Source organism: Bos javanicus, chromosome 8, assembly GCF_032452875.1.
Source record: "Bos javanicus breed banteng chromosome 8, ARS-OSU_banteng_1.0, whole genome shotgun sequence".
Classification (NCBI taxonomy): domain Eukaryota; kingdom Metazoa; phylum Chordata; class Mammalia; order Artiodactyla; family Bovidae; genus Bos; species Bos javanicus.
Genome location: NC_083875.1, coordinates 60,418,092 through 60,432,195, shown reverse-complemented (window position 1 = coordinate 60,432,195; position 14,104 = coordinate 60,418,092). Strand labels below are relative to the sequence as shown.

At 57.0% G+C, this 14,104-nt stretch overlaps 1 protein-coding gene across 4 annotated transcripts in view; it reads left to right on the top strand.

Annotated features, from left to right (window-relative positions):
• TLN1 (talin 1) overlaps positions 1 to 14,104 on the top strand; it is a 32,203-nt gene that overhangs the window by 17,469 nt on the left and 630 nt on the right. For all 4 annotated transcript variants that reach the window (XM_061426854.1, XM_061426852.1, XM_061426855.1 and 1 more), the window contains 30 exons: positions 118 to 326; positions 647 to 766; positions 972 to 1,169; positions 1,356 to 1,495; positions 1,685 to 1,778; positions 1,896 to 1,985; positions 2,103 to 2,225; positions 3,487 to 3,630; positions 4,102 to 4,263; positions 4,507 to 4,647; positions 4,734 to 4,915; positions 5,112 to 5,244; positions 5,413 to 5,514; positions 5,598 to 5,768; positions 5,852 to 6,001; positions 6,111 to 6,212; positions 6,298 to 6,417; positions 7,145 to 7,291; positions 7,422 to 7,588; positions 7,678 to 7,861; positions 7,952 to 8,077; positions 8,176 to 8,292; positions 11,760 to 11,945; positions 12,070 to 12,177; positions 12,672 to 12,777; positions 12,973 to 13,097; positions 13,200 to 13,325; positions 13,434 to 13,496; positions 13,606 to 13,788; positions 13,937 to 14,065. In XM_061426854.1, coding sequence (XP_061282838.1) covers positions 118 to 326; positions 647 to 766; positions 972 to 1,169; positions 1,356 to 1,495; positions 1,685 to 1,778; positions 1,896 to 1,985; positions 2,103 to 2,225; positions 3,487 to 3,630; positions 4,102 to 4,263; positions 4,507 to 4,647; positions 4,734 to 4,915; positions 5,112 to 5,244; positions 5,413 to 5,514; positions 5,598 to 5,768; positions 5,852 to 6,001; positions 6,111 to 6,212; positions 6,298 to 6,417; positions 7,145 to 7,291; positions 7,422 to 7,588; positions 7,678 to 7,861; positions 7,952 to 8,077; positions 8,176 to 8,292; positions 11,760 to 11,945; positions 12,070 to 12,177; positions 12,672 to 12,777; positions 12,973 to 13,097; positions 13,200 to 13,325; positions 13,434 to 13,496; positions 13,606 to 13,788; positions 13,937 to 14,065 — 4,148 coding nt within the window. The remainder of the gene's footprint in view (positions 1 to 117; positions 327 to 646; positions 767 to 971; positions 1,170 to 1,355; positions 1,496 to 1,684; positions 1,779 to 1,895; positions 1,986 to 2,102; positions 2,226 to 3,486; positions 3,631 to 4,101; positions 4,264 to 4,506; positions 4,648 to 4,733; positions 4,916 to 5,111; positions 5,245 to 5,412; positions 5,515 to 5,597; positions 5,769 to 5,851; positions 6,002 to 6,110; positions 6,213 to 6,297; positions 6,418 to 7,144; positions 7,292 to 7,421; positions 7,589 to 7,677; positions 7,862 to 7,951; positions 8,078 to 8,175; positions 8,293 to 11,759; positions 11,946 to 12,069; positions 12,178 to 12,671; positions 12,778 to 12,972; positions 13,098 to 13,199; positions 13,326 to 13,433; positions 13,497 to 13,605; positions 13,789 to 13,936; positions 14,066 to 14,104) is intronic.

The window sequence follows — 14,104 nt, the reverse complement described above, 5'->3', positions numbered from 1 at the left end:
GGGGAGAAGGAGGGGGAATGGTAGCTGTAGGGGTGGGGCGACACAGGAAGCCCCCAGCATCAGGGCTTGGCAGTGAAGGTACCTTTTCCCCTCCTTTCTCTCTCGTTGTCTCCCCAGGCATTGCAGCTCGGGATGTGGCAGGTGGGCTGCGGTCACTGGCCCAAGCTGCTAGGGGCGTAGCTGCCCTGACATCAGATCCTGCAGTGCAAGCCATTGTGCTCGACACAGCCAGCGATGTCCTGGACAAGGCCAGCAGCCTCATCGAGGAGGCGAAGAAAGCAGCCGGCCATCCAGGGGACCCTGAGAGCCAGCAGCGGCTTGCCCAGGTTCGGTTTTGGGCCGAGGCTGCTTCCTCCCTCTCCCCCGACCCCCTCAGAAGGCTGTCTCGAGGGGGTGTCTCATCAGCACTGTGGCTCCTCTCTGGATTCCACCCTTCTTCTCCATCTGAGTAGAAGAGTCTCAGCGAAAGCGAGGCCTGGGCCTAGCCAAGCACCACATTTGGGGAAGTTTGATACTCTAACTTGATACTCTGGCCTGTTCAGCTATAGCACCCCCTTTCCGCTTTCACTTTCAGAGGCTCCCATGGGTGGAGGCGGGGATCTCCCAGTTTCTGCTTTGGCAACCCCTGTCTCCTTTCCCACCTCAGGTGGCTAAAGCTGTGACCCAGGCCCTGAACCGTTGCGTCAGCTGCCTGCCTGGCCAGCGTGATGTGGACAATGCCCTGAGGGCAGTGGGAGATGCCAGCAAGCGACTCCTGAGTGACTCGGTAGGAGGACAGGGGTGTGAGGGGACATGGGGACAAAGGACTCCAAGTATCTACCTCTAGACCTCTCCATCACCCTAACTCCCCAGATGCACCCCCTCCCCTCACCGCTTTCCCAGGCCTGTGCCCACCTCCCCGAGCTCCTTCAGCAGGCCTCCCCTCAGGTCATCTCCCGTCCTTGCTCCTGACTCTCTCTCTGATCCTGCAGCTTCCCCCCAGCACTGGGACCTTTCAGGAGGCTCAGAGCCGGCTGAATGAAGCCGCTGCCGGGCTGAATCAGGCAGCCACAGAGCTGGTGCAGGCCTCTCGGGGAACCCCTCAGGACCTGGCCCGAGCCTCAGGTCGATTTGGACAAGACTTCAGCACCTTCCTGGAAGCCGGCGTGGAGATGGCAGGCCAGGCTCCGGTAGGAAGGGGAGCTGGGTACGGTTCAAGGGTCAGGGGCATCTCTGTGACCACGGAATCCTGACCTGCTCCTGGCCCCCTCCCCTCCCCAGTCTCTAGCTGTACTTGGGTGTCTGGGACAGAGAATCCCTTTTAGAGACAGACAAGAAAAGATTCAACAATGCATTGGCCTTCTTGCCCTCAACAGAGCCAGGAGGACCGTGCCCAGGTCGTATCCAACTTGAAGGGCATCTCCATGTCTTCAAGCAAACTTCTTCTCGCTGCCAAGGCCCTGTCCACAGACCCTGCAGCCCCAACCCTCAAGAGTCAGCTGGCTGCAGCTGCCCGGTAAGTGGGAGCTGGGAAACCAAGCCCTTGCATATTAAGCAGACTGGGGAGGGGACGTTTCGTAAGAAGTCTCTGGCTCAGGAATTGTTCCAGACAAAAAAGAAATGGCTAGAGACTTACTTGCTACGTGAGCAGGATGCAGAAGTGATGACCTATGCACTCATTCACTCAACTTCCCGTTCCTTCCAGGGCAGTGACCGACAGCATCAACCAGCTCATCAGCATGTGCACCCAGCAGGCGCCAGGCCAGAAGGAGTGTGATAATGCCCTGCGGGAATTGGAGGTGGGCCTTGGCAGGCTAAATGGGGTTGAAGTTGAGGAAAGCGTTCTTGGCTAAGGGCAGTGAGGGGGCGTCTTGGATCTCAGTTCACCACCAACCGCCCCTTCCCCCACCCGACAGACGGTCCGGGAACTCCTAGAGAACCCAGTCCAGCCCATCAATGACATGTCCTACTTTGGCTGTCTGGACAGCGTCATGGAAAACTCAAAGGTAGGTGTACCCAGTCCCCTCCCAAGGACGGGAGAGGGTTGGAAGACGAGCCAGCCAGGGGCTGCCCTCTCCGTCTGAGAACAAGATCTGACTCTCCCGATACCCTCTGTTCCCCAGGTGCTGGGTGAGGCCATGACCGGCATCTCCCAAAATGCCAAGAACGGAAACTTGCCGGAGTTTGGGGAGGCTGTCGCCACAGCCTCCAAGGCCCTCTGCGGCTTCACCGAGGCAGCTGCACAGGTTATCCTCCTGGGATAGTCCCTGGAACTCCCCTGTTGTCCCTACCCGTCCTCCTCGCAGCCTGACACACATGCGCAGAAGACAAAGTTACGCTTGTAAAGCCAGCTGTGTGGAAAATGGGGATCTTTCCCCCACCTAAAGTAGAGGTGTTTGCCAGCAAGCATAGAACACCAACAGTTCTGATCACTGTCACCGCTGAGCCCTGGTGCTTTCAGTAGGGACTACACTGTCCAACCACTGAATCTGGCCCCAGCTTGCCTGGTGTATTCTGCCTGCCTAGCATATGCACGTTATTTTCATATAATGAGTACTTTCTTTTTTGCCGAGCCACACGGCATGCTGGCTCTTAGTTTCGAGATCAGGGATTGAACTCGTGCACCCTGCAGTGGAAGTGCAAAGTCTCAATCACTGGACGCCCAGGGAAGTCCACACGTATTATTACACTGTTAGAATAGTACCAGGGGCTAAATTCCCCATTACTTGGGTCACCACCTAACCTTGCCTTTTGCTACATTACGAAGTATAAAACGATCCATTGGCTCAGAGTATTTTGCTTTTGTATATGAATCCTTAAAACAAACTGACTTGAGAGCTCATCCTCTCAGCTTGTCCTTCAATCTCCCTGCCTCCCTGTACCCTGTTCTGTTGGGGGGCCTGCTCTATATGGCTTGACGTATTTCTGGAAAAGCATGAAGAAGAAAATGCAAAGCTACCATGTGTTGGGTGAAGTAAGAATCAAACCTTACGATGATCTTCCAAGAGAAACAGTTTTTGGCAACCATCCCTTCCCTCTTTCCAAATCTCTGAAGCCTGGAGGCATTATGTGTTAATTAGCCTAACGCCACCCACAGTTTTATTAGAACTGTCTCTAAAAGAGGCTGTGTGTGTGTGTGTGTGTGTGTGTGTGTGTCTTTCAAACTTTTTTTTTTTACCAACACTTAGAATAAGCAGTACTTTTTACGTAAGACCCAACATACAAACACATAAACAGGTAAACAGGTGAACTGAATTTTGATAAAAAGCTTACTGTGCTGCTTCCTTTTTTTTTTTTTCATTTTTTAATCTTCTGAAATGTTTGAACACATTTAACAAAACAGGAGAGGTTTTTCCCTCTTTTATAGTATAATCGCAGCTTGCTAATGTATCTCCACTCATGTAGAACCCTGGCCACTGCACCTACCCCTGCTCCCCATTGTCCCCACTGTGGCTATTCCTACCTCAGGAATATTCCTTATTCCTCACCCCACTCCTTTCTCTACAGGCTGCATATCTGGTTGGCGTGTCTGACCCCAACAGCCAAGCTGGACAACAAGGGCTGGTGGAGCCCACACAGTTTGCCCGAGCAAACCAGGCAATTCAGATGGCCTGTCAGAGTTTGGGGGAGCCTGGCTGCACCCAGGCCCAGGTAACTCGAGGGTACAGTCACTGTGAGCAAGCCTGGGAAAGGCTGCTGAGCCAGGACAGGCCACCCCCATGGCGGGAGGAGATGCAGGACATGTGGGGAAGGAGGGTGGAGCCCCAGCGCTGACCTCCTGCCCACAGCTTCTCTGGGTCATTGTCTTCTCTGGCTGTGTTTCTCATCATTTCTTCAATTACTGCCAGGCTCACCACTTCTCTATGGAGGTTTGAGTTCACTCTCCTCCTGAGCCTGTGAACGATTTCTCCATTAGTGTGTCGGCTTTTCATTTTCCTTTCTCCTCCACCCTGCGCGTCTTTGGGTATCTGTCTCCCAGATTTTGACTTTCAGGTGACTCTGTCTTTCCTAATGAGACTTCCAAAGGATTGCAGTCCATCCCCCAAGCTGAAGGGGCTGCTGCCCAGTATAGACACGGCCCTCCTGCCCTCACATGGCTCTTCCACGTCTCTGTCTCCTCAGGTGCTCTCTGCAGCCACCATTGTGGCCAAACACACGTCTGCGCTGTGTAACAGTTGCCGCCTGGCTTCTGCCCGAACCGCCAATCCCACTGCCAAGCGCCAGTTCGTACAGTCAGCCAAGGAGGTGGCCAACAGCACGGCCAACCTTGTCAAGACCATCAAGGTTCCCAGTGTTGGAATTCTCAACCTCTCCCTGACCTGTCCAGTTTTCTCTCCCCCAACCCCTGCACCCCGTCATTCCCTGAGGCCTTCACCCAGTCACACCTGCCTAAGCCCAAGGTCTTGCCTGTCCGCGCTGGTCACCACCAGCCCCGCCCCATGCCCTTTGAGCTCAGGAGGGAGACCTGGGCTTCCCTGCCTTTGTCTACAGTCCATCCTGAGCTCCTCCTTGTCACTCCCACTTCAGGCGCTGGATGGGGCCTTCACAGAGGAGAACCGTGCCCAGTGCCGAGCAGCAACGGCCCCTTTGCTGGAGGCTGTGGACAATCTGAGCGCCTTTGCGTCCAACCCTGAGTTCTCCAGTGTTCCTGCCCAGATCAGCCCTGAGGTGAGGCAGGGTGAACGCATGAACTGCCGGCCACCTCATCTTTCCAGGAGTCTTGAGACTCACCCCTCGACCTCCCCTCTCCCCAGGGCCGGGCTGCCATGGAGCCCATTGTGATCTCTGCTAAGACAATGTTGGAGAGTGCTGGGGGCCTTATTCAGACAGCCCGAGCCCTGGCGGTCAATCCGCGGGACCCACCACGCTGGTCCGTGCTGGCTGGCCACTCCCGTACTGTCTCGGACTCCATCAAGAAGCTGATCACAAGCATGAGGTAGGGGGCAGGGTGGAAAACCTTGTGGCTGGGGGATGCACACGCCTCTGACAGAACAGAGGGATGGGCACTGTGGTGTGAGATGGGCCAGTGTTGGAGGACATCTGTGGTCCAAGATTCAGGGGTACAGGGAAAGGTGGGCCAGCCTTGTGCTCAAGAGATGTACTTGATGTTGGAGCCTGTGATACATCTGCAGGGACAAGGCCCCAGGGCAGTTGGAGTGTGAGACAGCCATCGCAGCTCTGAACAGCTGTCTGCGGGACCTTGACCAGGCTTCTCTTGCTGCGGTCAGCCAGCAGCTTGCTCCCCGTGAGGGGATCTCTCAGGAGGTAAGGGGAGGGGGGCGGGCAGGCTTAAGGAAGGTGGGGGATCTGGGAGTGAGCTCATAGACACATGGAGGGTATGGAACGTGCTGGGTACTGGGTCACTTGGGTGTGGAAGGAAGAGTGGGGTCCTGTGCAGGTCACAGTCAGGGCTAAAATCCACTTCCTCCCCAGGCCTTGCATACCCAGATGCTCACTGCGGTGCAGGAAATCTCCCATCTTATTGAGCCGCTGGCCAGCGCTGCCCGGGCTGAAGCCTCCCAGCTGGGACACAAGGTACCTGGGACGACACATGGGCTTGGGTAGGCTGAACCAGGGTACCTGGCCAGGCTGACCCCCATCCTAAACCCTTGCTGCAGGTGTCCCAGATGGCCCAGTACTTTGAGCCGCTCACTCTGGCTGCCGTGGGTGCTGCCTCCAAAACCCTGAGCCACCCACAGCAGATGGCGCTCCTGGACCAGACCAAAACCTTGGCCGAGTCTGCCCTGCAGCTGCTGTACACAGCCAAGGAAGCTGGCGGTAACCCCAAGGTACTGAGCTAAGGGGCTGCTACTATAGTAAGAGAAGCAGGAACCACTGCTCCCTGCCCCAGCTCACTCACTCTGCCCCACAGCAAGCAGCTCACACCCAGGAAGCCCTGGAGGAGGCTGTGCAGATGATGACAGAGGCCGTAGAGGACCTGACAACCACCCTCAACGAGGCAGCCAGTGCTGCCGGGGTCGTCGGTGGCATGGTGGACTCCATCACCCAGGCCATCAACCAGGTTGGAGTCTTGGGGAGCCTGTGGATGGAGGTGCCTGTGGACGGAGGTGCCTGTGGACCAGTGTCCCTGAGCCCACAGTCCTTACCCTTCTGCCATTCTCCCCCCTCAGCTAGATGAAGGACCAATGGGTGAACCAGAGGGTTCCTTCGTGGATTACCAGACCACCATGGTACGGACAGCCAAGGCCATTGCTGTCACCGTTCAGGAGATGGTGAGTTTGGGAGAGTATAAGAGGGCTGCTCTTGGAGAGTTTGGACATTGAGTTTGGACATCAATTCACTTCTTCCTGTCACCAGGTAACCAAGTCAAACACCAGCCCTGAGGAGCTGGGCCCTCTCGCTAACCAGCTGACTAGTGACTATGGGCGTCTTGCCTCCCAGGCCAAGCCTGCAGCTGTGGCTGCTGAAAATGAAGAGGTAACTTCCCTGCCCCTGACAGAAAACCCAAGGCTTACCCCTTGTCCCATGATGTCAGCCTCTGGGGCTGTCCCACCCTCGGCCACTCGGGTCTTTCATAAAAAGGGGAACTCATCCTCAGGGCTGCTCCATGAAAGAGTAATCAGGGCTCCATAAAGGGTGGGATCAAAGCCTCCATCACAGGGATAAGGAGTAGCCCAGGGTCTAGAGATTGCCTGGGCTGCCACTATTTCCCCCGTTGGCCCTGATTCCCTGTGGCTGCTTCTCCACTGTGCCGCAAGCCTTTGTTCCCTTCCTAGTTCTTCCGTGTTGCAAAGCCCTGAAGCGCTTCCTTCCCTAAGCTCCTGCCTTTCCAAGAAAGCAAGTAATTGGATCTTAGCATGACACACCTAATCCCCAACCCAAACCCCTCCATAACCACACACGCCAAACTGTAAGCCGTGGCCTCTGCTTCAGATACCCCAGCATGAGGGCTTCTCCCCCTCCTCCTCGCTGTGCTTATTAGCACGGTCCTCACAGCTGGTGCCCACAGGCTAGTATTTTCCATGTGTAGGAGGAGACCTCCTGACTTAAGGCTGTGAAACAGGACAAGTCTATGCAGAGTACTTCTCACTACCTCTTTAGTCCTCAGCGCGAGCTTTTTTAGGTCCTTAGTACCTCCTCCAAGTGCAGTGGACATCCCTGAATCCTCTTGTAAAATCCGTCTCCCTGTTTCATCTACTCACAGATAGGCGCCCACATCAAGCACCGGGTTCAGGAGCTGGGGCACGGCTGCGCAGCTCTGGTCACCAAGGCAGGCGCCCTGCAGTGTAGCCCTAGTGATGCCTACACCAAGAAGGAGCTCATAGAGTGTGCCCGGAGAGTCTCTGAGAAGGTGACTGAGCCCGTCCCCATGGCCTGGGGGCTGTGCTCCCCAGCCCTTTCCTCTGTCCCTTCTCCCAGACCCAGGACCTATCCTCTCACGGGGCCCCTGCCACAGTCACCACGTGACTCTCCTCCCTCAGGTCTCCCACGTGCTGGCTGCGCTCCAGGCTGGGAATCGTGGCACCCAGGCCTGCATCACAGCCGCCAGCGCTGTGTCCGGCATCATCGCTGACCTGGACACCACCATCATGTTCGCCACTGCCGGCACACTCAACCGTGAGGGTGCCGAAACCTTCGCTGACCACCGGTGAGGAGGGAACTGGGGCTTGTGCGGTGTGGGGCCAGAGGGGTTGGGGGAGGCCTGAGAAGAGCTGACTGGGCTGGGCTGTCCCCCAGAGAGGGCATTCTGAAGACTGCCAAGGTGCTGGTGGAAGACACCAAGGTCCTGGTGCAGAATGCAGCTGGGAGCCAGGAGAAGCTGGCACAGGCAGCCCAGTCCTCCGTGGCCACCATCACCCGCCTCGCCGATGTGGTCAAGCTGGGTGCAGCCAGCCTGGGAGCTGAGGACCCAGAGACCCAGGTATCCGCCCCACACGCCTCACTCTGGCCAGAACCACTTCCTGTTCTCCGCTTTCCTCCCACAGACCGGAGCCTCTGCTCTCGCACACAGGTGGTGCTGATCAATGCAGTGAAAGATGTGGCCAAGGCCCTGGGAGACCTCATCAGTGCCACAAAGGCTGCGGCTGGCAAAGTCGGCGACGACCCTGCTGTGTGGCAGCTCAAGAACTCTGCCAAGGTGGGAGGAAAAGAGAGCAGCTGCCCAGGCGGGGAGTAGACCAGTGTGCTATGCCTGCCCTTAAAACAATGCTGCCCTCCCTCCTCTGATGCCTGCAGGTGATGGTAACCAATGTGACATCACTGCTCAAGACCGTGAAAGCGGTAGAGGATGAGGCCACCAAAGGCACGCGTGCCCTGGAGGCCACAACGGAGCATATTCGGCAGGAGCTGGCGGTGAGCCCACCTGTGCAGCAGGGCCTGGGCTGGGGAGCGGGGCCTGGGCTGGAGAACGGGGCCTGGGCTGGGGAGCGGGGCCTGGGCTGGGGAGCAGGGCCTGGGCTGGTGCAGCAGGGCCTGGGCTGGAGAACGGGGCCTGGGCTGGTGCAGCGGGGCCTGGGCTGGTGCAGCGGGGCCTGGGCTGGTGCAGCAGGGCCTGGGCTGGAGAACGGGGCCTGGGCTGGTGCAGCAGGGCCTGGGCTGGAGAACGGGGCCTGGGCTGGAGAACGGGGCCTGGGCTGGAGAACGGGGCCTGGGCTGGTGCAGCGGGGCCTGGGCTGGGGAGCGGGGCCTGGGCTGGGGAGCGGGGCCTGGGCTGGTGCAGCAGGGCCTGGGCTGGAGAACGGGGCCTGGGCTGGGGAGCGGGGCCTGGGCTGGGGAGCGGGGCCTGGGCTGGTGCAGCGGGGCCTGGGCTGGAGAACGGGGCCTGGGCTGGGGAGCGGGGCCTGGGCTGGGGAGCGGGGCCTGGGCTGGTGCAGCAGGGCCTGGGCTGGAGAACGGGGCCTGGGCTGGGGAGCGGGGCCTGGGCTGGGGAGCGGGGCCTGGGCTGGTGCAGCAGGGCCTGGGCTGGAGAACGGGGCCTGGGCTGGTGCAGCGCTGCCTGGGCTGGTGCAGCGGGGCCTGGGCTGGAGAACGGGGCCTGGGCTGGTGCAGCGGGGCCTGGGCTGGAGAACGGGGCCTGGGCTGGAGAATGGGGCCTGGGCTGGGGAGCGGGGCCTGGGCTGGTGCAGCGGGGCCTGGGCTGGGGAACGGGGCCTGGGCTGGAGAGCGGGGTCTGGGTGGATTGTGAGCGTGCGTGCGCTGCCCACATACACACAAAGACGCTGACGCGCAGCCTCCTCCCGCTGCCAGACTTCCTGTGCATGCTGCGCTGTGTCTCCCTTCCTCGCCTGTTTCCTCCTTGGCATTTGACACCTACCCTCTTCGTCCCCCCGCCCCAACTTTCTCTGGCCTCTCAGTTGCCACATTCAGGGGTCACTTCTTAGCCTTCATCTTCTTCAGACATTTCCAAAACAGTGGACCCCCTAACAAGCCTCTCTTTGAAAGCCTTTCTTCCTTTGGCCTTTGTGACACTGGCTTTTCTGTTGCCGCTCACATCTCCTCTATAGTTGCACTCACCTTCAACCAGATAAATCTTAGAGGCCTTCCTGGAACTGCACCGATTGCCTTCTTACTCCTCTTTGGCAGGTTCAACCCTCTCATCATTGTTCTCTGACAAGTAGACTTCCAGTTCTGCGCTCAGTCATTTTCAGCCTCCTGTTTGACCTTAGCACCGAGACACAGTGCCTCCCCACCAGCCTCTTTTCCCGACTCACTGCTTCCCACTAAGCATGGCCACAGCCCTCCCGGTCCAGCAGGCTCCCTCCCAGTCGCCCGTGACTTCTCTGCCTCGCTCACAGCCTGCAGGCCATCGCCAGGTCCTGCCCCACCCTCCTCCAGTCTCTTCCTCTCCTTGCTTCTCTCCCAGCCCACAGGCAGCACTCTCCCTCACTGTGACTGCTGTGCCCGGTTTCTACCTGGTCTCCTTGCCTTCAGTCTTTGTCACTTCCATCTTTTTTTTTTTTTAACTTATTTTTTGGCTACGCTGGGTCTTCTCTGCTACACGTGGGCTTTCTCTAGTTGTGGCGAGCCGGGGCTGCCCTTTCTTGTGGTGCGCAGGCTGCTCATTGCAGTGGCTTCTCTTGTGGAGCACCGGCTCTAGGCGCATGGGCTTCAGTTATGCCCAGTAGTTGTGGCACAGGCTTAGTTCCTCCACCGCATGCGGGATCTTCCCAGACCCGGGATCAAACCCATGTTCCACTGGCAGGCAGATTCTTAACCAATGGACCACTGGGGCAGTCCCCATCTTTCTAACTTCTAAATTTATCTTTCTCATCTTCTGTTTTCACTTCTCCTCAGAGGTGTTCAAATTGAAATTGCTTTCTACTTATCAAACTTGATCATTCATTTCCTCCTCTTTCCCATATCGCTAAACAGTACCTTTCAGTAACTCAGTTCCTAAAGCCAGAAACTCCGTTTTAACATCTTTCTCTCATTGTTCCCCACATCTGAGCTCATCAGCAGTTCTTTTAGTGGTCCCTCCAAATAGACCTCATTTTCTCATTTCCCATCTCTGCTACCAGCACCTTGTCCAAACCATCATCAGGCCTTAGCTGTGTTTATGTGATAGCATCTATGTAAACCCCTTGCTTCTCCATTCACCTCCCCCTCCCCAGTCAATCCTCTCTATACAGAGGATAATTTTTGGGGGGTGGGGGGCGCCTCACCGTGCAGCTTGTGGGATCTTAGCTCCTCAACTAGGGATTCAGTCCAGGACCATGGCAGTGAAAGTGCTGAGTCCTGACTTCTGGACCACCAGGCAATTCCCAGAATAATCTCTTAAAAATATAAATCAGGTTATGTCACTTCAGTGCTTACAATCCTCCAGTGACTGCCCTGGCATCTGTGGTAAAGTCCACTCTCCTTCCCAGGGCCTTCCAGGCTCCAGGGCCCCTGCTGCCTTCCCCAGTCTCTCCTCACCCTTCTCTCCTCCCGGCCAGGGGCCAGGCCCCTGCCTTCTCAGCTCCGCCCACTGCAGACCCTTGTTCTTGCGCTTTACCAGTTTTTTGAACATCTGGCCCCTTCTGATCCTTCAGGCTTCAGCTTAAACATCCCTTCCGCCAAAGGCTTCCTTGACCACCTTTCTGAAAAAGAACTTCCTTTTTCTTTCTCGTCACAGCACCCTCTTTTTTTTCCCCTTCACAGTGTAGTTTCCCTGGTCATTCACCTATTATCATTTGTACCCAAAACCAGAATGCAAGCTCCATGAGAACAACAGGACCTTGTCTACCTTATTCCCCACTGCACCCCCAGCACCTCACGTAGTCTCCAACCTAGCTGATCTTTAGTGGGATTGAATTTGTTGGGTGAATACATACAGCCAAATATTTCTATGACTTTTACATACTGTGTGAAATTCTGAGTTCCTTGTTCTGATACCGAAGGTCCCAACAGCCTTTGCTGTGCCATCCCTGTGCTCTAGAACATTTCTTAATACTCTCTCACGCTTGACGTCCTGGTTATTTGTGCTCTGCCACTTATGTCAGTGCACTCCTGTTGTCTGTACCCTTAAGACCCAGCTCCTTACCCACCTTCGCCACTCGCCACATTAAGACTTCTCTTTAGGAATGAAAAGCCAGCAGAAAGGTACTTTTTTAATTTCAAACAAATACACTTTCCCCAATCACTTTAGTCAGAAATGAGGACCAACTGCCTTCTATTGTGTTAGCTGTGAATGTGTGAAAGTTTCCAAGCGCTGATCTACAATAACTACTCGGTGGCTGCCTGTTGACTGAGTACACAGAGGAATGAACCAGTCACACAAGTGTTGCTTCATCTCACAGCCTCACTCACTGTGGAGTTTTCTTCTTGCTCTACCCCAACAGGTCTTCTGCTCCCCAGAGCCACCTGCCAAGACCTCGACCCCTGAAGATTTCATCCGCATGACCAAGGGTATCACCATGGCAACCGCCAAGGCCGTTGCCGCTGGGAACTCCTGTCGCCAGGAGGATGTCATTGCCACAGCCAATCTGAGTCGCCGTGCTATTGCAGATATGCTCCGGGCTTGCAAGGTAGAAATCCTGGCGGTGAGGCAGAAGCGTGAGGCAGCTTGAGGACAGCACGTGGTAGGGGAGAACCTGCAGGGACTTGGGAGCTCTTTGGGATCCTAAGGCTAATGTGTACTCTGTGCTACAGGAAGCTGCCTACCACCCAGAAGTGGCTCCAGACGTGCGGCTCCGAGCCCTACACTTTGGCCGGGAATGTGCCAATGGCTACCTGGAACTGCTGGACCACGTGCTGCTGGTAAGGCGGGAGGTGTCTGCTCCTCACAGCGGCCTCCCTGAATACACAGGCCTCAGGCCCTGCACTGTTCAGATCTCCCCCCCGACCCCACCATCTACTCCCCGAGTGTGTCCTTGTTTCCACATCTCCCTTCCACTGGGGCTCCATCAGTTTTAGCATCTTTGGTTCTCCCACTCACCTCCTCCTCTTTCTCTTGTCTCCTCTCTTCCCGCCTGACCTCCCCCTCCTCTACCTCCTCATCTCTTCTTTCTTCTCATTTCATCCTTCTCCTGGCTTCTTGTCAGCCGGTGAGTGACACACAGCCCCACTGTCTTCACCATGCATGCAGTGTGATGTCTGGCGTGCTCCTGGATAGGCTGTGTGCTGTTTCAGGCTGCAGTGTGGAGCGGCCTAGGGTGGGGGGTGGCAGGAGGGGGTGGGGTCTGCCCTGTTTCAAGGGTCAAGGTAGAAGCTGAGATCTGATGCTCTCTCCCCTCTGCCCCCGTCTTCCCCAGACCCTGCAGAAGCCAAGCCCAGAATTGAAGCAGCAATTGACAGTGCACTCAAAGCGTGTGGCTGGATCAGTCACTGAGCTCATCCAGGCTGCTGAGGCCATGAAGGGTAAGGGGTGACCAGGGGCAGGGAGGGAAGGGAAACCCTTGTTCTGGGGAGAACTCTGCTTCTGGGAGGCTGCTCAGAGATGGCCTCTGCAGAGTCCTCACAGATGCCAGGGCCTGGTGACAGTAAGCACACTGCCCGGTGCTCCTGATCTCCCTGCTCTGCCTTAGCCCCTTCCCACCTCACTTTGTCCACCAGGAACAGAATGGGTGGACCCAGAGGACCCCACAGTCATTGCTGAGAATGAACTCCTGGGAGCCGCGGCTGCCATTGAGGCTGCGGCCAAGAAGCTGGAGCAGCTGAAGCCCCGGGCCAAACCTAAGGTCAGCCCTGCTCCCTTCTCCTCCGCTCCGCTCAGAGTGTCTGCACCTTCAGCCTCCTCTTACCCTGCATCTCTGTCTGCCACTTCTGTCTCTTTTTTGCAGGAAGCGGACGAGTCCTTGAACTTTGAGGAGCAGATACTGGAAGCTGCCAAGTCCATCGCAGCAGCCACCAGCGCCCTGGTGAAGGCTGCCTCAGCTGCACAGAGGGAACTGGTGGCCCAGGGGAAGGTAAGGACTTGGATACCACCAGCTTTGCCTTCCACATGGCATGATGGTCTCCTCTGGGAGGCTCTCAGGAGGGCACAAGTCTGAGCGGATTCCTGCCCTCCTCCACAGGTGGGCGCCATTCCAGCCAACGCACTGGATGATGGACAGTGGTCCCAGGGCCTCATCTCTGCTGTGAGTGTACAACTCTCCCTGGGCCCCTCTGCACTTCAGGCACTTGAGAGGCTGGAGAGGGGATGGACCAGGGCAGGAGGCACGTTCTAACCTAATCTCCCTGCTTCAGGCCCGGATGGTGGCTGCGGCCACCAACAACCTGTGTGAGGCAGCCAATGCAGCTGTCCAAGGCCACGCCAGCCAGGAGAAGCTCATCTCATCGGCCAAGCAGGTCGCCGCCTCCACAGCCCAGCTCCTCGTAGCCTGCAAGGTCAAGGCCGACCAGGACTCTGAGGCAATGAAGCGGCTTCAGGTGAGGCCCCCTGGCCCATCTCATGTTTCTTGAGCTGTGCTGGTTTCAACTGTCACCCCTGACGTGCTTTCTGCGAGGGAGATGAGGGCCTTGCTCAGCTGGGACCTTCCTGAGTTCTCACCTCACACTGCTCTCTCTCTCCACCCAGGCTGCCGGCAACGCAGTGAAGCGAGCCTCAGACAACCTGGTGAAGGCAGCCCAGAAGGCTGCAGCCTTTGAAGAACAGGAGAATGAGACCGTGGTGGTGAAGGAGAAGATGGTCGGGGGCATTGCCCAGGTAAGTTCTGAGGGACGTCAGCAGGGCAGTCACAATGCC